This window comes from Rutidosis leptorrhynchoides, chromosome 4 (assembly GCF_046630445.1).
Source record: "Rutidosis leptorrhynchoides isolate AG116_Rl617_1_P2 chromosome 4, CSIRO_AGI_Rlap_v1, whole genome shotgun sequence".
Lineage (NCBI taxonomy): Eukaryota > Viridiplantae > Streptophyta > Magnoliopsida > Asterales > Asteraceae > Rutidosis > Rutidosis leptorrhynchoides.
In genome coordinates this window covers 425,398,000-425,417,703 of record NC_092336.1, presented here as the reverse complement: position 1 = coordinate 425,417,703, position 19,704 = coordinate 425,398,000, and the positions used below count along the sequence as shown (strand labels likewise).

At 33.7% G+C, this 19,704-nt stretch overlaps 2 protein-coding genes across 2 annotated transcripts; both read left to right on the top strand.

Annotated features, from left to right (window-relative positions):
• The first annotated feature begins 424 nt into the window (after window positions 1–424).
• On the top strand, window positions 425–10,065 carry LOC139839415 (disease resistance protein RPS4B-like). Its single transcript, XM_071829475.1, has 10 exons — window positions 425–584; window positions 1,062–1,140; window positions 1,432–1,536; window positions 1,649–1,750; window positions 2,416–2,965; window positions 3,784–4,888; window positions 5,028–5,309; window positions 5,550–6,461; window positions 6,608–6,977; window positions 7,580–10,065. The coding sequence occupies exons 5-10, from the start codon at window positions 2,445–2,447 to the stop codon at window positions 9,877–9,879; spliced, it is 5,490 nt and encodes a 1,829-aa protein (XP_071685576.1). The 5' UTR covers window positions 425–584; window positions 1,062–1,140; window positions 1,432–1,536; window positions 1,649–1,750; window positions 2,416–2,444; the 3' UTR covers window positions 9,880–10,065.
• Window positions 10,066–13,236: 3,171 nt separating this feature from the next.
• On the top strand, window positions 13,237–18,055 carry LOC139844260 (thylakoid membrane protein TERC, chloroplastic-like). The gene is made up of 14 exons (XM_071834478.1): window positions 13,237–13,502; window positions 13,575–13,655; window positions 14,001–14,137; window positions 14,227–14,303; window positions 15,136–15,223; window positions 15,362–15,442; window positions 15,911–15,967; window positions 16,175–16,259; window positions 16,426–16,475; window positions 16,756–16,812; window positions 16,933–17,011; window positions 17,099–17,157; window positions 17,262–17,319; window positions 17,737–18,055. Exons 1-14 carry the CDS (start codon window positions 13,349–13,351, stop codon window positions 17,826–17,828), a joined length of 1,155 nt encoding a protein of 384 aa, XP_071690579.1. The 5' UTR covers window positions 13,237–13,348; the 3' UTR covers window positions 17,829–18,055.
• Window positions 18,056–19,704: the final 1,649 nt, after the last annotated feature.

The window sequence follows — 19,704 nt, the reverse complement described above, 5'->3', positions numbered from 1 at the left end:
ACTAATAATTTGACTAACCGTGTAAATTGTACAATAATATGGTACAAATCATAAAGACTATCCGCTCAATTTTATCTTTAACTTATATTAAATATAAAAGAGAAAGGGAATGTAGCTGACCTTATTAAACTAACGTGTCTTATTTTGAATAAGTTATTATTAGTGTGTTATTTTCTAGTTATGAATTACTCTTTTCATCTTATATTAATAGTCCAATATTCTATTTTGAAATATTTCAAATTAATAGTTGAATTTTATGTGATGAAGGGAGTAAATATTTTAAGTTGTTTTTTATAAGTTATATCCAATAACCAATATTTCTTTCTTTGACATCTCTACAACTTTTCATTGAAACTCTCCACACACGCTTTTTAATTAGACTTTGTAGCTAACCTTTCATTCTCCAAATAACATTCAACATTTTTATACGTTCTTCTTTCATATTTCCATTTGTTAGTGACACAATTTTATGTTTTTATATTCAAGTATTTTGCTGCTTTCTACGCCTGGGTGCTTTCTTCAACGTACGGAGTATAATTTTGTTCAGATTCAAGGTAAATCGGAATTGTCTTCCGATGTAGCAGGTAATATATACAGTATAATGTTTCTTCTTTTAGTTTTTATATATTATCTACTGTTCCTTAACTTTTTTACGATGAGTTTTTTGATTGTGAATTCAGCCCAGTTTGCGGATGCTCATTGTGTGTGATGAAAAAGTAAAAAAAAAAAATAATAATAAAAAGTCAAAGATTTCGAGAGCTCATTTTTATGTGTAAAAAAGTTGGTTTAATATTAGCAGGTTCATCTATTTATTCTTGAATAGGGTATGTATTTAACCCAAAATAAGATTGATATGCGATGTTAAACTAATTTTGTGACCTAATTTTTGTTTTTGCTAAATAATAGTTTTGTTTTGGAGTTTTAAAAGATAGTCTTAATTAGAAGACCAATAAGCATGTGAAAACATCCCTTTCCGAATTTCATATGATTCTATTTTTAATAATCCAAAAACAAGCCATTTATTAGAGTCATATACTAACTTATAAATTTTTCTAATGAAGGTGTGCAATTGTTGAACGTTGATTTTTTCAAGTGCATGAAAGGTGTTTGATGAAATGTTTGTGAAAAGAGAGTTACATGGTATGGTTTCGTTATCGCTGCTTTCATGTACTAGATAGAGTTGTGATTTGTATATGTTTTTTATGCATTGTTTTGATCTATTGTTTGGCGAAATAAATAGTAAAAGATCAAAAGTATTTGCACAAACTTGAAGTTTTGAATGTCACATATTAACTTGTTTTGAAGTAATCTTATACTAACATGCTACTAATTATTTATAGTGTTCATTCACAGTATCATGTCGATTCACAGTATCATGTCATTGCTACTTGCTTAAACTTGTATTTGCTATTAAAATGGGTTGTTATGTAGATGTGCAGCTTTTTGAAATGCTTTTTTGTTGAATGATATTTGCTCGAAAGTGTTGACAAAGAGACAACCGAAAGAGTTGTCTAGCCGTTATTATAGTTAAAACGTGTAAGTTGAACTCTTTATGTTTTTTTAACCTGTGTTCAATACATAGTTAAGCTAAGAGTTCTAAGCGACATGTTTTACATTCATTTTTTTTTTTTTTTACCAAAATGTGTAGTTTCTTTTTCACCAACGGATTCTGCAGATGAGTTATTCAGTGGGCAAAGTGTGACAGTGTGTATCTTATTAATGTCAAATACGGTGGAGTTAAGAACTTGTGGTATGTATTTCTCACTCTTTGAGTTATTTCTTGTTATGGAATTTTCGTTACATATATAGCACATTGGAGTGGGTATACTAGCACATGTGCGAGAAGACAATACATATAGTGTTATAATTAGCCTGTACTCATTGGCCTCTGAAACATGTTGTGCTGTGTTTTTTAGTATGCATGTATTGTATGAATATAGTATTATATGCATGGTATTCATAGTGGTGGATGGTAAATGATTGTTCTGTCTTTGCGTCAATTTGTTCAGATGCCAAGTACTCAAAGAATAAACCAACTGCATAATTAATTATTAATATAATTCATTTACATTGTTTGTTTATTTTTATTTTTTCAATAAAACGCTGTGTTTTCACGGGTCATAAAACTAGTTTAACTGGTTATTGCAATTAAATTTTTTACATCATCTATAAGAGTTTAAGGTTATGATGATAGATCATACATAATAGTAGTGAGTTGTAGAGATGATGTCATGTGTGTCAGCATCATTATCATTTTCCATAAGAGTTTTAAAAGGTTATGATATTTTCATATTTATTGATCTTACATAATTATATTGAGCTGTAGAGATGATGACATATGCATCGTTAACATCAATACCAACATCGTCTTGAATTAGAGTTTTAAAAGGTTATGATGTTTTCATATATATCTAGATCGTACACAGTCACAGTGAGCTGTAGAGATGATCTCATATGCATCATCATCATCATCATCATCATCATCATCAACATCATCTTCAATTAGAGTTTCAAAAGGCTATGATATATTCGTGAGCTTCCGAGGGGAGGACACTCGTACTGGTTTCACGAGCCATCTGTATGAAGCTTTAACCCGAAAACGCATCAGAACCTACGAAGATGACAAGTCACTTGAAACTGGGAGTTTTATTGCTACTGAGCTCCTACGGGCTATAGAAGTATCAAAATTTGCCATAGTGGTTTTATCGCGCAATTTTGCAACATCAAAATGGTGTTTGGGGGAAATTGTTAAGATTGTCGATTGTATGGAGTTAGGGAAGCTGGTTGTTATTCCTGTTTTTTACCATGTGTCTCCCTCGGATGTACGCCATCAAAGAGGCTGTTACGTACAAGGCTTCACCAATCATGAAGAAAATCCCGAAATTCCACTTCAGATGGTGGAAACGTGGAGAGCAGCTTTCAAAAAGTTGGGGGCTATATCAGGATTGCACGTGACACAAGATAGGTAGTTGTCTTATGACTTCTTTCTATTCTTATATATATATATATATATATATATATATATATATATATATATATATATATATATATATGTATAATATTATGCAGAGTTAAATTTCTATGTATTCAATGGAATATATATGGGGGTCTTTGAGTATTCAAAACATTGTTATTTCTCTAAGACCGCTATATAGATGATCACCATGCTTGCCATAACTATAACACCATAGGCACAATGATAGTTATATGTGATAGTTGATTTTGTCACGAAGAGGTTTGTGTATATTTGTGTGTTTGTGTGTGTTTATGTGTATTTGCGTGTGTTAGTGTGTGCGTATCTGTATATGTGTGGGTCAGTATGTGGCAGTCCTACTGTCACGATGAGCAGTGTTTAGTTATGAGTTAGTTATAGTGTCATGTGGCAGTTAAGAAGTTCCATTATAGTAGTTACGATAGTGAGAGGTCTAATTAGTCGTACAAATGATTCTGTAGTTTGCTACTTGTTTTTGAATCTCAACGTTTAAGAATGTAAGATTCGGCAAATTGCTTTAATTAACCTCTCTTTTGTATGAGAAGGATCATGGAAACCAAAGTGAAAGTGACCGAAATCAAAAGAAGAGAAATGAAACAGCTGTAAACATAAATCAGTTGCTGGACGTATAAGATTGATGAACTTGGATGTTATTCCAAAGTTTATAGTCTTTTTTTTTTTTTTTTTTTTTTTTTTTCCTTCCATTTAAGTAGATAACAGTAATGAATCCTTTGATTTAACTAGCACTATTCATCCATACACCAATCTCATGTCTAGTAATACATCTGCAGGAAAGAATCAGAAGTTGTAAATGAAATTGTAAAAAGAGTTCTTACGGGCTTGCAAGTTACATTACCGACGTCTCTTCCCGATGGTCTGGTTGGAATCGAATCACGATTAAATGAGATGAAGAGAATTCTAAATATGGAATCTTCTGAAGTTCGTTTTATAGGGATTTGTGGGATGAGTGGAGTTGGGAAGACTACTCTTGCTGAAGTTGTCTACCAGGCAATACAAAAGGAATTTCAAGAAAGTAGCTTTATTGAAAACATCAAAGACATTTCCAAGGAACATGATAGAGATTTATGTAAGTTTCAGCAGAAAATCCTTGATGACATTTTGAAAGGTGAAAGTATACCTGTACGAAGTGTTATTGATGGACAAACTTTGTTGAAGACCAAGCTACGTGATTTGAAGGTTATAATTGTTTTGGATGATGTAAATCATGCAGAACAGTTAACGTATTTGGCTGGTGGACGTGAATGGTTTGGAAATGGCAGCAGAATCATAATAACCACAACAAACACGGACTTGCTGAATCCACCTAAAATAGATGCAACGTATGTATGTGAAGAATTGGAAGGTGATGAAGCTCTTAGTCTCTTTTGTCAGTCAGCATTTGGAGGACATTCTACAAATGGTTATGAGAACTTGTCGAAAGATATTGTAAAGCTTGCTGGTGGTCTTCCATTAGCTCTTAACGTTTACGGTTCTCTATTATGTGGAAAAGAAGAAAGATATTGGAAAGAGATATTGAAGAAATTTCAAGAAAATCCACATAAAAAGGTGGTTGAGAGACTTGAAATAGGTTATGCTAGGCTAGATAAAAATGAGCAGGATACGTTCAGATATATTGCATGTTTTTTGAAAGGGAGAGACAAAGATTTGGTAAAAGATATACTAACAGATATTGGTTTGTACCCTGAGTGTGGAATCACTGATCTCATCAACAAGTTTCTTATAACTTTTGATTATGAGGATCGCGTGTGGATGCATGATCTTCTACAACAAATGAGCTGGGAAATACTTCGTAAGGACTCAGAGAGAGACAATGGGAAGTACATTGCAATTAAGCGTCGCCAAGATATTCAATATATCTTCTCATCCAAACCAGAGGTTGTGTTTAAATTTGTTACCGTATGTTTAACCCACTGTAGTAGTATTTTTATCGAGAAAATATGCAACACCTGGCACTCTGAAGTTTGCAGCATATATTTGTGTCTTACTTATGTGTTTCTATGCTTGTTTATACCAGAGGATGAGAACACTTGAAATCATCAATCAAGAGCCATATAAGGTTCAAGAGGAAGTTTGCTTTGATGATCCTACATGTTTTTCAATGATGATGAAACTCAGATTTCTCAGGATTAGTAATATAGGATTCTCTCAAGGTCTTGACTATCTTTCCAATGATCTACGGATTCTGGAATGGTATGGATGTTCTTTGAAGTCCTTACCTCCAACTTTTGCACCTAATCACATATTTGAACTTGATATGTGCTGTAGCCAACTTGAAACACTTTGGGATAAAGATCTGGTAAGAATGGTCACCCCTCTCATTACGTGTTTATATCATAGTAATTATAGAGTATATATATATATATATATATATATATATATATATATATATATATATATATATATATATATATATATATATATATATATATATATATATATATATATATATATATATATATATATATATATATATATAATATAATATAATATAATATTTTCAAGCTAGAATACTGAAAGTTATCTTCTCACTCGACAGGATCTGCCTAATTTGAGATCCATTAACCTCAGTTTCTCTACGAATTTGATCAACATTCCAAACTTGACATCAACTCCGAAACTACTGATATTAAATCTTGAAGGTTGCACAAAACTGAAAGAGCTACATGAATCGGTTCTTTTTCATAAAAGGCTACGATACATGAATCTTAATGGGTGTGGGCTTCTTCAAAGCCTTGGTGGCTGCAATATGGAAATGGACGCTCTTGAGGCGCTACATTTATCTGGCTGCTCTAATCTCGAGTATATTCCTGAATTTGGACTGAACATGAAACACTTGGAGCATCTGTATGTGGATGGAACCAAAATCAAGAAATTGCCAGAAAGCTTGGGGAAAATGTGTAATTTGAGGAAACTTGATGTGAGTGAAACATCAATAGAAGAGATATCATCTTCCATGTATCAGCTAAAGAGGTTAAGATACCTACGTGTTCATGGATGCACGCGTTTATCCCCAAGCAGAGGTTTTCTATATACAAATCTGGATACAATATCGTTTATACGAGAGCTTGATCTAAGTTATTGTAATCTATCGGCAGTTCCTGATGGTATTGGTTTGTTATGTCGCGTAGTAAAGTTGGATCTTTCCGGAAATAATTTTGTTTTACTCCCAGCAAGTATCAGTCTCCTTTCAAATCTTAGAATGCTTTATCTGAATAATTGCAAGAGGCTTCAATCATTACCGAAGCTTTCCATAGTAAACGAGGAGACGCACTATGGTCTTCAGATCAGATTCAATTACTATATTTCAAGAGGAGGGACAGTTTTGTCTAGGTTTCGTGCCCCGAACAACTATGGTTGTCCAACGGTGTCATGTTTGAACTGCCCTAGACTGGCAGAGAACGAAAATGGTAGTTATCTGGTGGACAAAATATTGAATAGTTACCTTCAGGTCTCTCTCTCTCTCTCTCTCTCTCTCTCTCTCTCTCTCTCTCTCTCTCTCTCCCCCTCTCTCTGTTGTGTGTGTGTGCGTGCACGCTTGTGGATATACATGAATTTTAAACCACTTGTAATAGACTCAACTGTTTCATCTTACAGTTACGAACAAAACACTGGATAACACCAGCAGCTGTATTTGAGATAGTTGGCGCAGGAAGCAACATTCCATCAAGCTTCAAGCTAATGACATTCGGTAAAAATGTGATCCATGAAGGGCCATGGATTGGGGTGGTTATATGTGCTGTTATTGCTGTCAACCAAATTGATGCTTTTATGGACGTCAAATACACGGTAACAGCTCATATTCATGTTGGGGAAAAACATTCGATGATTCCAATTCCCATAAACTTTTTGATGGCAAATGTGGAGAACCAGTTGATATTCTACTGGACAGATTCTGATGACTTACTAAGAACTGTAGATTCACACCAAAAGAACTTTAGTTTCTCATTTAGCGTGGATCCAGGAGGTGAGTAAATTTTTTGATGTATAATAATAATTCTAAACATCTTAATACGTAATGTCAGATAATAACAGCTGCTTATCCCAAACACCCCCTAATTGTGGGGGTGCGACGTCCTTGTGCACGGGGAGCTACATCAGAAATCCATCTTTCATTCCATTTTATTCCCCCTTCTTTTGCTTCTTTATTTTTTTTATAACCTGAACAGTACATTAAGGAATTTAGCCTCAAACCCCACTTGTTTTCCTCAGAAGTAAACATATACGACTAGATATTGTGTGCTAAAATATAATTTGGGAACCATCCATAGCTGCACCAGCGAGTCAATATAATTAATCTAGCGTTAAGGTTTACAATCGTATAGGATTTGTATTTGTATATATTCAAGTCAGTTATAATTAATCGATTGACTGACAACACTGAGACTTCACAAGTTCAAAAAGGGAGTATGTATTCAAATCATATAGGATTTGTATTTGATGGTCGGCCTTTGGTCCTTTTGGGTACTTACTAATTACTATATAATGAGAAATAGAAATGCCAAATAAGTAATACATAATTATTTGATTTATGTCTTAAAGCCTTTTGAATCGATTTGTTTGATGCAGATGGTAATGTGGAGGTTACTAAGTTTGGAGTTCGTTTTATACGTGAGGGAGACATATTTGAACTGAAACGACTTGAAGATTCTACTAGTAAGGTGGTACACTATCTGTTTGAATCTTGTTTTAAGGAGGGTCGTGTGCAACGGAATAACTGGGGAAAAGTTATCAGTTTACCTGATAGGCATTCGGCCATCAACGACCTTACCATCAGGACGACTAATATTTTTCTCAACTATAGAAAACGTCGATATTCTTTGAATGATATCCATAAAATCTTTAATTCTCTGAATGAAATCGCCCAAGAAGTTTTATGTGAATGCAAAGAAGAGTGGAGACACTCAGAGGTAATCACTTTGGTTCATGACTATTATCGAATCAGTCTTGAAACCTCTCAACTTTACAAATATTTTGTGAAGTTACTTAAAGACGTATCGTGTAGCTGGTTGAGTCTAAAGTTAGCATTGGTGCAAATTGTGGCAAAAGGTAGAGCAGGCGAGTGCACGTATCAAGAGATGCTACAACAGCTTAATGATCTTGATGCCCCTGGATGTGTCAGATTTTCTGATTTTTCTATCAGGTCGTTGGCTTATATCTGTAAGCAAATAGTTGATTTTTCAGGACATCTAGATTTATTTATTAAGGAAGCCAATAAAAAGTTTGATTTAGTCATGGGATTGGCAAAAGTATCAAGTGTAACACTTGCAGGAGTTTTCTGTATTCTGGCTGCATATGTGGGTAATGAAAAACTATTGCGAAAGATGAAAGATGCAACTTCATACTCGATGTTGTTGCATTTAATCAAAGAAAATAGAAGTGTTGGTCAAAGAAGAAACCATGAGACAGGATGGTATAGAAGGGAATTAAGGATCTGGGATTTCATTGATAATGCAGTTCTTGTACGTGAGTTGAAGATGAAGATGGCTCGACTTACTTCTTTTACAAATGAGGGTGAAGAGGAGATGATGACTGTGATAGATAAGCTTCATAACAAGACTGGTACCTTGGCAAAGACTATCGATGATATGAGTAAACATGCTGATAAATACAGTCATGATATAGGGCAGGTAGGGGTAACTTTGAATCAATTTATTCCAGGCAGTAAGTTACAGGTGGCTCTGTTTGGTGTTCATTCTGTACTTGTTGAAGACATAGTGCACCTGCAACAGTTTAATTATATCAAAGATAAGTTGGCACAGGGAAATTATGGAAATTCTATGTGTGAGGCGATGGGTATTTTGTATCGTGCTGTTTCATCTCTTCCCACTGATCTGCAGTGGTATATACGTGCTTGTGAATCTGCTGCCGATTCAACCCTCCTCTCCTGTCATTCAACCATCATCCATGACAACACCTGCAGTATAATTAAATTCATATCTGTAGGACGGGCAAGATCCGTGGATCAGATCCATAAAATCGTCAAACGTGTAATTGGAAACAACCTTGAAGCTTTCATGGTCTTAAGTGAATGCAAGGAGGAATGGGGGAGGCGTAGTACACCATTATTTACTATGGTCAGTGACTATTATCATCTCTGTCGTGAAACCTGCCAACTTTACAATGATCTTGTAAGGTTGCTGAAAGATGTATGTGACGGATGGATTAGTGTAAAGTTGGTATTGGAGCAATTTGTGGTGAAGAGCAGAGACGACAATTACACATTAAAACACATACTACTGCAGTTCAATGGTATTAATATCGATCCTTATGGAGTGATGCGACAGCTGAGTGCACGTATTAAAGAAGCTGCTAAAGGAGTTTGCTTTTCTGGTAACATTTTCAAATCATTTGCAGATGTATGTACACATACAGTTGCTTTTGCAAGATTGTTCAATGAAGAAATTCAAGAATTCAAGTCGGCGAAGATATTAGCACATGTTTCAAGTGGACTGGTTGCAGGTGTTTTTAGCATAATGTCTGCTTTGATGGTTGGTTACTTTGTAGGGGAAGGAAGACAAGACTTAGAGTCTATTTGGGTACATTTAATCCAAGGTTTTTCATTGAGGGTTTCTTTACGCCATTTTAATCAAAGTTTGGTGATTGAAGAGATTAATGCAATTCACTCTCTTCTACATGGATTGAAGTTGAACCCGGCTGATTTTGCTTCTTTCACCGAAGAGCGTAAGGTGGCTGTTATCGGTCATATAATATCACTCATGACGAAGATAGATAAAATGACGGTGAGTATTGAAAACATGAGTAGGCATGCTCATAAATATAATCATGATATAATGGAGGCAGGAACAAGTTTGGGAATAAGCCAGAGCCAAATTAGTCTGCCTCTGAAACGGAAATACTCGTGCTAGACAACATCAAAATTGTTTACAGTCAATTGTGTGTGCTACTTTAATTTTTCGGTACTATACGTCTATACTAGTCCTAAAACTTGTGTATACACAGACACAATGTATTTTATATATTTGTTTGGCATAAATTTTTTTTATAGAATCTTTGTATAAATCAGAAAGTTTTATATGAATATTGTATTGTTTGAAGGGAATTGCTAATTTGTGCCATTAAAAGTTTTTGATCTAGATCTAACTCCGCTTAAATCTAGCCATTCATTTTTTCATCTATCTATCTTTCTAATGGATCTCGCGGCGGATTTAAGGTCACAATATAGAATGGCTTCAATGGTTTTCTCGTCCTTTATCTTGTTAATTGCAACCTTTGCAATTCTCATTTAGGGCTTTTTGTAGTTTAGTTCTTCTTCACGTAGTTTAGTCCCTTTTCGTGTATTTTCGTTGTATTTATGGTTGCTTTGGTCAACCGTGTACCTTTTCGTGGTTTAATATAAGTCCTTCTTGCTTTAAAAATATATATATATATATATTATTTAATTTTATTATTGTTATTATTATTTTTTAATTGATACAATGTACAATATGGGCCGTGGCCCTGACGAGAATATTAGCCCAGTCTACTAGTACATGTTTACGTTACATTGAACTTTGAGCTATAATATACAAATTGGTTGATTACTTCAGTAAACTAAATGTGGACCGGAGCTTCAGAACTTCAACCGATGCCAACCCTTTGGTTATTCGAAGATGTGGTCTTTTAGAAATCCATTTGTAACTTTGAGTTTGGATGTCCGAGAATCTGAGATAATCGTATTAGATGACCATTATCTGTTCGAGAAAATTTTACTATTTCTGTTTCTCTAACTGTATCTCTCATTCTAAGCATTCTTCACGTACTTTTACTCCCTCCGTGCATCCCATATTATTTTTTCATGAGATGATATTAACTCCGTACATCCCTTATTACTTTTTCATGTGATGATATTCATAAGAAATAGAAGTTGTAAGATGGGTGATCTGTCTGGTTTAACACATGGAATTTTTAAGTTAATATGATATATAATATACTAGACTAGATTAATCGCTGTTTTAAAAAATATTATACATTTTTTTTTTTTTTGAGATTTTTGATAACTTTGTCGATGTTATCATTCACAAGTAATGAAGCAAAGTTTCTCGTATATAGTTAACTTGCTACAGGTACTAAAGTCACAAGTGCGTAACTCCCAAGACTTCCAGTATAAATTAGCAACTACGCTAAGAATACATTATATTCAAATTTCAACACTTCAACACTGGATTAACTTACAAAATACATAAAGCAAGTTAATTGTGATTAAAACTCAACTCATACACTCCGTATATTTTTATTTTTATTTTTTTACTTTTTTTTAACAGCACTTTGGGATCACCCAGGGGGACCAAACCACCCACGCGATCATCTCCTGCAGTTGCATAACCCGCCCCCAACTGCTACCCCTGGAGGAAACCCGAACCAATCCGAGGGGGTCGAACTTAAGACCTTTCTAAGATAACTTAACGACGCAACCACTCCTTCCGGACGTTACTTAGACCATCATGCCGCCACAATGCGGCGTGACGGGATGAAAAAATGGCTAGCGCGACGACAGTATCATGGGAAGTTTTGGTTCGTGATGGGTGACGTGGCGAGTTCTTATTCGCTGATAGCTTTTTATCCATTGATAAACAAAAAATGAAAAAGTTTTTAAAATAAAACGGTCATATGGAGCGCATAGTTTTTGTAATTTTAATAAATTTTATTTTTTTATAATAGGTTTTACCTATAAAAACCACACAACTCAACCATTTTTACATACATTTTTACAATTTCTCTACAGTTTATCAACCATTTCACACACTTTTACTCTATGGTTCCGATTAAGGTCTTGATGACGTACGATACGGGGTTACCCCGTAAAGTAGCGTATGATTGGAAGTCATACGCTGACAAGGAAAAAAATCATTTGATGATTACTGACTTTTATTTATCAAAGTTGTACAAGTTACTCGAAGAAGAAATACCGATCGTATTTTCGGATATTGTGTATTTCGACGATGACATGAAAGAATTTTTCTTCATGTTTCCGAATATTTTATGTGATGCTCAAAAAGAACGAGACAAGACACGCCCTTGTCTAATTGAGTTGTATCTTATACAATTAGACCAGTCGGGTCCCGAGTAGTCTCGAGTCAGGATATGTGAGTCATGACTCGATTGATAAATATTAAATTTGTATATATAATCATATTATTAACTTTTAGGACTTTAAATTATTGTAATTTATATTTCTAGAACGTTTTGATTTTCATATTTAGGACGTTTTAACTTTTGTATTTGTAGGACTATTAATAAACTGTGATCGTTTTAATATTTTATATATGTGTTTAGTTTTATAAAAAATGAAATTAGTAATAAATAACTTAAACAAAAAATGAAAAACAAAATAAAAATTTGTGAGACCTCTCCCTATCACATCTCATCACCATTACAAACTCAATCACTTCATCACAATTGCCACATACTATACTCCACAAAAATTCTATCACATCCTATCACGCTATCACCATTAAAAATGGTCTTATTCAAAGGGATTATGTGATATATTAACAACCAGGTGGCTTGCCCAAACTTCCATATTTCCAATGCAAACCCATTACAATGTAATTCTTAGTCTACTGCTAGCCCGCGGGAGCGTTGTTGGAGCTCCATTTAAGCTTCCTTCTAACGGCGCCGTTGCTAGGAAATGTGGTTAGAGCGTCGCTGGAAGATTGTGCTACCCACACGGTTGTCGAGCATATTAGATCAGAGTTGTTGGTACTTTTTTATTGTACATTATTCATTAAAAGTAGTACAATGTTTTAATTAGTTAATTAAGGTGGGTCTATTTGATGGTAAAAAGGAGTATGTCATGGATACTAGTGTAGTGTGATATGTTAGTGATGAGAAGGAAATGTTGAGCGACGCTGATGTGTAAAGACATATGTCATGGATACGAGTAGTCTAAAGCAAGATTTTCAATGCAAGTGTGATGGTGTGCTTCGAGGTTGCATACACTAAGATCGTCATTAAATATTTAACTAAGTATCTTAACTGCACAAATATGGTTAACATCCTCAAAGCTTATAAACTAATCAAAGCTTATAAACAAAGCTTTAGACATCAGTTGAATTATTCTTTAGTGCCAAAGTGACAGGCTTTGAAAACAAAGGTTTTGGTATACAGTATAAAGTACCTCATAAATAAGGGGCTAAAAATGAACAATTTTCATTTCCTTGAAGGATCATACACCAATGACCAAGGTGGTCATCTGAGCTCAAAAACTCCGTGGATCTCACAATTATATTCACTTGTAATCCATACTTAGAATACCATACAAAAAAATTCAGATTCAGATTCAAATTTAAATTATAAATACAATATATAACACAAAGAAATTGAAGGTTTGAAGCCATGAAATTAGCATCAATAATACAAAATGGAATGCAACCCCCACTAATTCAATTTGATGCGGGTCTCTTTAGGTTTACTTCAATTTCAACTTGTTCAACTCAGTTTCCCAAATGGGTTTATCTCCAAAAATCCCCTAATTTATCATACAGTTCAGGTATCACCAAAACTTACTGTGTGACTCTGAGTATTTGTCGTATTTTTAGTTAATTAATTTTTAATTTTATAGGTGTATGTAGAAATAGGAAGTTACGAATTGTATATGCTAAAGGAGTTGGACAACAAGAAGAAGAATCTGTTGTTTCTTCAGGTTAAAGTTTCAATCTTTATTACTATTTTTGTAATTTAATTTTAATATGGGATAATGAAATAGGGGTGTTAGGATATATTGTGATTGTAATGTTTAGGTTGTCAACAGTATATTATGGCCAGTACTAGGTAGGTAAGTTTATAGTTATAGTTACAAATCAGTGACCTTTATAGAGCAACTTTTTTCATACAAGATAAAACAATCCATAAATAATAATATGTGATTCTGTTGACATCAAAATATCAGAAAAATAAATGAATAAAAGTTTAAGAACTTGAATGATTATCAGTTATCATTTGTTAAATAATTACTCACTGTTGTTGTACAATGTGATCTTTCTATCAGAGAGAGAGACATCCTCTTCCAATTCATACGATGGAAAGGACAAATCAAATAATCATCTCATAATTGTTAACAATGTAGAAGAGAAGACCAAAGATCTTGAAAATTACAAGACATCTGTTAAAACTGTAGCCTTGTGTGTAAGTATAACCTGATTATTATGAACTTAAAGTCAATATGTTTTAATTACTCTCGTTTAAGAGTCAATATCGAGCTTTCATTGTATTAGGTGTTCTCAGCTGTAGCATTTGGTGTTGGTCTGGGACTGAAAGAAGGAATCGGCAAGGCATCAGAGTTCTTTGCTGGGTATGAGCTTGAAATTCTTTTTTTATATGCATATGAAAGTATATAAATTATTATATTGATCGTTACAAATAGGTGCACTAGTTCAATTAAAATGTTTGATTATTGATCATATGTCTAAAGTACCTTCAGTAACTATGCAATTGGGAATATTGTGCACCAAAAAGTGTAACATCTTAACATCATTGAATCATAGCGTTGATTGTTGAGTTGTTGACATACGGGCAATTCCGTATTTTAGCTTGCAAGTTTGTCAAACCCAAAAAAGGAAACACAATCTGCCAGAGACATTGTCTTTATAGGTGTAAAATTAGCAGAGAGGGTTTAAGGGTCAAATGGGTAATTTTTTGATCGGGTCAAATGTGTAATCTTTTAATCGGGTCAAATGGGTAATTTTTTAATCGGGTTAATGGGGTTGCTTGAGTTACATAGGTTTACTCATCAAGTAAAGGTAGAAGGTTTTCTCTGTTCGGGTTACCCGGGGGACGAGTAATCCGACCCCATACTCTGATGTATGATGCCCATCAGAATTACTTCCTGGTTGTTTCCAACTCATCCCTGGCCAACACAAAATATTCGTCCTAGACAGGATTCGAATCTGAGACCTATTGCAATGAACTCAGGGCCCCAACCACTTGGCTATCTTGTGATGGTTGACTCATCAAGTAAGTTATGGTCTAACTCTATGTATAAAGCAATTTATCTACCCATTTGACCTGTTAGCAATCAAATATAACCCAAATTGACCAATTTTCTTACAAATAGGTTGAAATGGCCCCGTGTAGACATCTCAACAGAAATTTCCATTTTCATGTGATAAAGGGTTTTCGTATAGGTACTTGCTTGAACAAAGCTTGTCTGTGGATAATCTTTTTGTCTTTGTTTTGATATTCAAATACTTCAAGGTGCCACTTGCTTATCAGGTGCGGTATTAACATCTTTTATTATCCAGATAATATTATAATTTAATACTTCCCTGCATATTCAGCAAATTACTTAATAGTATAACCCTTAATTAACAATTCAGATGCAATGTTTATTTTGTCATGTGGTGATCACAGAATAGGGTGCTTTCATACGGCATTGCCGGTGCTATAGTTTTCCGTTTGTCATTGATTCTTCTTGGAACCGCAACCCTTCAGGTCATTTCTTACATTAAATTTAAATGAAATATGAAATTAAATAAAAGTATAATAATTCTCCATCTTTCTTATGCAAATCGCATAGTTGACTTTACATTAAAGAATTTTTTTTTTGTTGTACTCGAGTACTTTTAATTATGACATAAACTTTTTGACACTTATAAATTATCGTATAAGAACCATATAAATTAAATAATAACTTTTTGTGCAAATCTTATATTGACGCATATCAATGTCATGATTTATGTGAACATCAGATTTTCAGAAAAGGAATTGATGAAATTTATATAGAACCTTCCAGAATTTAACTTAAGATGATTGTAGATAATTTTGTATAATTTTTTTTATTTACAATGATTACAATGTTTACCTACATCTATGATTATATCATGCTTTACCTTATGGCTTTTTATGTAATGGATGTATCATGTGTAAGATATAATTCTAAAACTTTTCAATTACGTTTAGAGGTTCGAGGCTGTGAACTTGCTGCTGGCATCAATACTTTTATTTTCGTCCTTTAAGGTACGTTTTTCTTACTTACTTTTATGAATTTTACCAAACAAGCCTTATCTCACATGAAAACTACAATTCAAATCACATAAACTGTTAAGATCACTAATCACCATGATGAATTTGGTGTTTGTTAGGCCTTGTATTTTGTTCTTTTCAGAAATTATTCCAGTTTTCACTTTAGTAATTATTTATGTATATTTCCATCTTTTTCTGTAGTTGTTTACTGCTTCTGAAGATGATGACGATGATTTATCCGACAATTTTATCGTAAAGACATGCCAAAAAGTCATTCCAGTAACATGTAATAAGTTCTGTCCATTTTTTGTTCATATGGTAAATCTGAGTATTGATAGTGTCTATATTTTCTAAAGCTCATTTTAATTGTTCTTCTTTATTGTAAAAATGGTTATGTTTACATAGTTTCGCCCTACTTGTTGATTAACTTGTGCTCATTTCTCGTTTGGCAGCTTCATATGATGGCAATAAGTTTTTTACAGTCGTGAATGGAGTATGGAAAGTAAGCAATAGATATGGATATTTCTAAAGTTTGTTAATACAGTTAATATTACATGCACAAGCATAAGAAGGAAACCTAAAATTGTTGTTTGTCATAGTTTTCTATAATGAGTTTAGAGGTGCCAAGATGGACGGGTTGGGTAACTGGTTGACTCGGGTCTGTATATAGTACCCGTAGTAAACAATTATGAATCTTTTATTGGTACATATTCTAAATTCGAAGTGTCATGTTGAATTGTTCCTTTATTTGGTTTCTAACAGGCATCAAACATTTTGGGCAGGCTACACCATTGCTTCTCACTGTAGCTGTCATCGAACTCAGTGATATTGCATTTGCCGTACGGTTAATTTTTCCCGACTCCACGTTTAACATATTGTATCATGTGTGTATATAATATATATTTATATTATATACTAACAATATCTGTCATTTTATACTTTATATCAATCTTTTCTAGGTTGACTCTATACCAGCAGTTTTTGGTGTGACAAGAGACCCCTTCATTGTTTTCTCGTCTAATCTGTTTGCCATTTTAGGTATAATTTGGTGCTCATTGAAATTAGGGCTGACTTTTATCTAATTGGTCAAATATAATTTCATGATACAGTTTGTGTTTGATGCAGGTTTAAGGTCTCTGTATACACTGATTTCAGAAAGCATGGGAGAATTGGAGTACCTCCAGGTAACTCTTCATCAACTAAAATACTTACTGCATTTTTTATTAAATTAAATGGTTAAATGGTAGTTTTATTGAAACCATTAAAATGTTACTCGTTTTGTTACCAGCCCTCCATCGGCATAGTTCTTGGCTTTATCGGAAGCAAGATGATCCTCGATTTCTTTGGTGAGTATCTTCGTTATCAGATTCTTTCTGCTCACACTAAAGATAATGTCCGGTCCCTTTAATATTGACTCATTTACCTATGAATGGGTCAATTTGGATCGTGCTTTTTCTCAAATGGGTCAAGTAAATTTTTTTTTCCTTGAAAAAGGAAACAGGTCAAACCGGCTGAAAGTTGCTAAAAGATGATTTATCATACATGCAACCTTTTAAATCATTAATCAGATAAATGATATCAATTGTGGCTTTCTTATTTTTTTATTTTTATAATTATAATAATAATTATAATTATAATCTAGTGCGAGCATAGTAAAAGAAAAGTTTCAATCTGAACTTGTTTAAATTATTTATCCAACACGTCCATCTTGCACCCTATAACTTACGATAATGACTAAAATCTTGCTTATATTTCATGTGCAGGGTACCATGTATCAACTGAAGTTTCCCTAGGCTGCGTGGCAACTACTCTAAGTGCCGGTGTATTGTTGAGTTTATTGAAGAAATCAGATTAGCATTCGGTCAATTAGTATGTACCTGAGTGAATCCAAAAGCTTTATTTTCTGTCAGATTATTGCCAGAAAATGAAACAGAAAGAGAGTAGAAATATACTTGTATTACAAGTGAACTTTATGATGTTGCATGTTGTATCTCTTCATTTTCTATGAAAGCATGTAAACATGAAAAATAACAACCATCTTTACTCTTCATCTTCTATAAAGAATACAATTTTGTTTGTTCATACGAAGCATACCTATTGCCAGACATATCTTAATACAAATTTGTTTGTGCTATATGGTTAATAAATGGGGCCATTTATTGAAACTTTTGTTCTCTTTCTTTCTGGGCTGTCAGGGTCGTCTCGCTATTTTTGGAGGCCCTGTTCGAAACTTAAAAATGACCTCTATAAATGTTAATTTTTTCAATACGTATAATATATAATACTATGATAGCGTAATCAATAAAATTAAAAAATTTCAAAACAACCATAAAGTATTATTCTCAAATAGTTGTCAACTCGTTATAGTTACACTATTGTTTATATAAAATCGTAATCCTAACATTTTTTGTAACAAAGTAATTAGTCAACTCTTTATAGTTAATACTCCTATTATATTGTTTTTAATACCTATAAACGTCAATCTATTAATTCTTTCTTGTTAGATGATAGACCGCAAGTAATATATTCCGTTACGATGTACGAATAAATAAATTATTACATAGGTTTTTCAAAATTTTGGGCCCCTAAAAAATTTGGGACCCTGTGCGGCTGCACACTTCGCACATGCACGGAAGACACCCCTGTGGGCGGTCATGGGGTCATCTCTTCTATCTTGGTTATGGGCCATGTCATCGATCTCGAGTCTTTGACAATAAAAATGACTCTTCTATATTGGTTATGGGCCATGTCATCGATCTCGAGTCTTTGACAATAAAAATGAACAACTTGTACGTCGGAGACAAAAGCTATTATGGTGCTTTATTATCTCATACTTGTCAAATTAGAATAAATTAGCTAAAAGATTTTTGGTTCGAATTAGTCAAACATGCCGAAAGCCTCGGAACGTCAATTTCTAATGAATTCATCTGAATATAAAAAGCAGAGATTGTTATTACAAACTGTAATCCCAAAGAAGACATTAATCATTTTTATCCTCTGGACAAACATTTACAGTAATTATTATGACATGCTTTAGTCTTGAAAGAAACATAACTAATAATGATACTACAATGAATTTATCTAAGAACAACCCGGCCCAATCCAAGCATGAGGGCGTAGAAGTCGTTTATGCTTGAATAAATCCCCAAAACTTCCTGGCATGTTGTCGTCTTCCAATGCGTGAAACCTCCCTGTTTCAAGTGAATAGAAAAGTATCGTGTCGTGTTGTGAATACGACTGATGAAAGTAGACTTTATTCTCCATTTTTGGTGTTGTAGCTTCAATGCATAAACATGATGTTTCACTAACATAAATCACATATTTTCCCAAGCTCTTTAGCTTCTCAAGTTTCGATGTAGATTTATTCAACTTGTGTACTTCAACCGATTTTTCAAACACATCCACGGAAACTAGTAAAAGATGTTGATCAGATTTTGTTAGGTAATATTTTGTAGAAGGCTTATCACAGTTATATGGAACGTAGCTTACAACAATTTCCCAAAAATTATTATTCCCTTCTACATGTCTCCAAAGAACAAGTTTTTGTTGGTTCAAGGCATAAATATTGTAACATCCCGCCTTTTTCCGTCTACTTTTCCGTTTAACTATTTTAAACTCCGTTATATGTTTATAACATCTCCCGTTAATACGCGTTTCAAATTATCTCGTTCAGGTAATTTAACGCACCCGACTACAACTTGTGTAACATCCCGCATTTTTTCCGTTAAATT

What these genes read in the sequence shown, in the direction of transcription:
- LOC139844260 (XM_071834478.1), top strand. Translation starts at nt 13,349, where the DNA reads ATGAAATTAGCATCAATAATACAAAATGGAATGCAACCCCCACTAATT. An exon ending in TTGGAACCGCAACCCTTCAG is followed by an intron (nt 15,443 to 15,910) that starts GTCATTTCTTAC and finishes AATTACGTTTAG; the next exon opens with AGGTTCGAGGCTGTGAACTT. An exon ending in GAGAATTGGAGTACCTCCAG is followed by an intron (nt 17,158 to 17,261) that starts GTAACTCTTCAT and finishes TTTTGTTACCAG; the next exon opens with CCCTCCATCGGCATAGTTCT.
- LOC139839415 (XM_071829475.1), top strand. Translation starts at nt 2,445, where the DNA reads ATGATCTCATATGCATCATCATCATCATCATCATCATCATCATCAACA. An exon ending in TTGCACGTGACACAAGATAG is followed by an intron (nt 2,966 to 3,783) that starts GTAGTTGTCTTA and finishes ATACATCTGCAG; the next exon opens with GAAAGAATCAGAAGTTGTAA. An exon ending in TATTGAATAGTTACCTTCAG is followed by an intron (nt 6,462 to 6,607) that starts GTCTCTCTCTCT and finishes TTCATCTTACAG; the next exon opens with TTACGAACAAAACACTGGAT.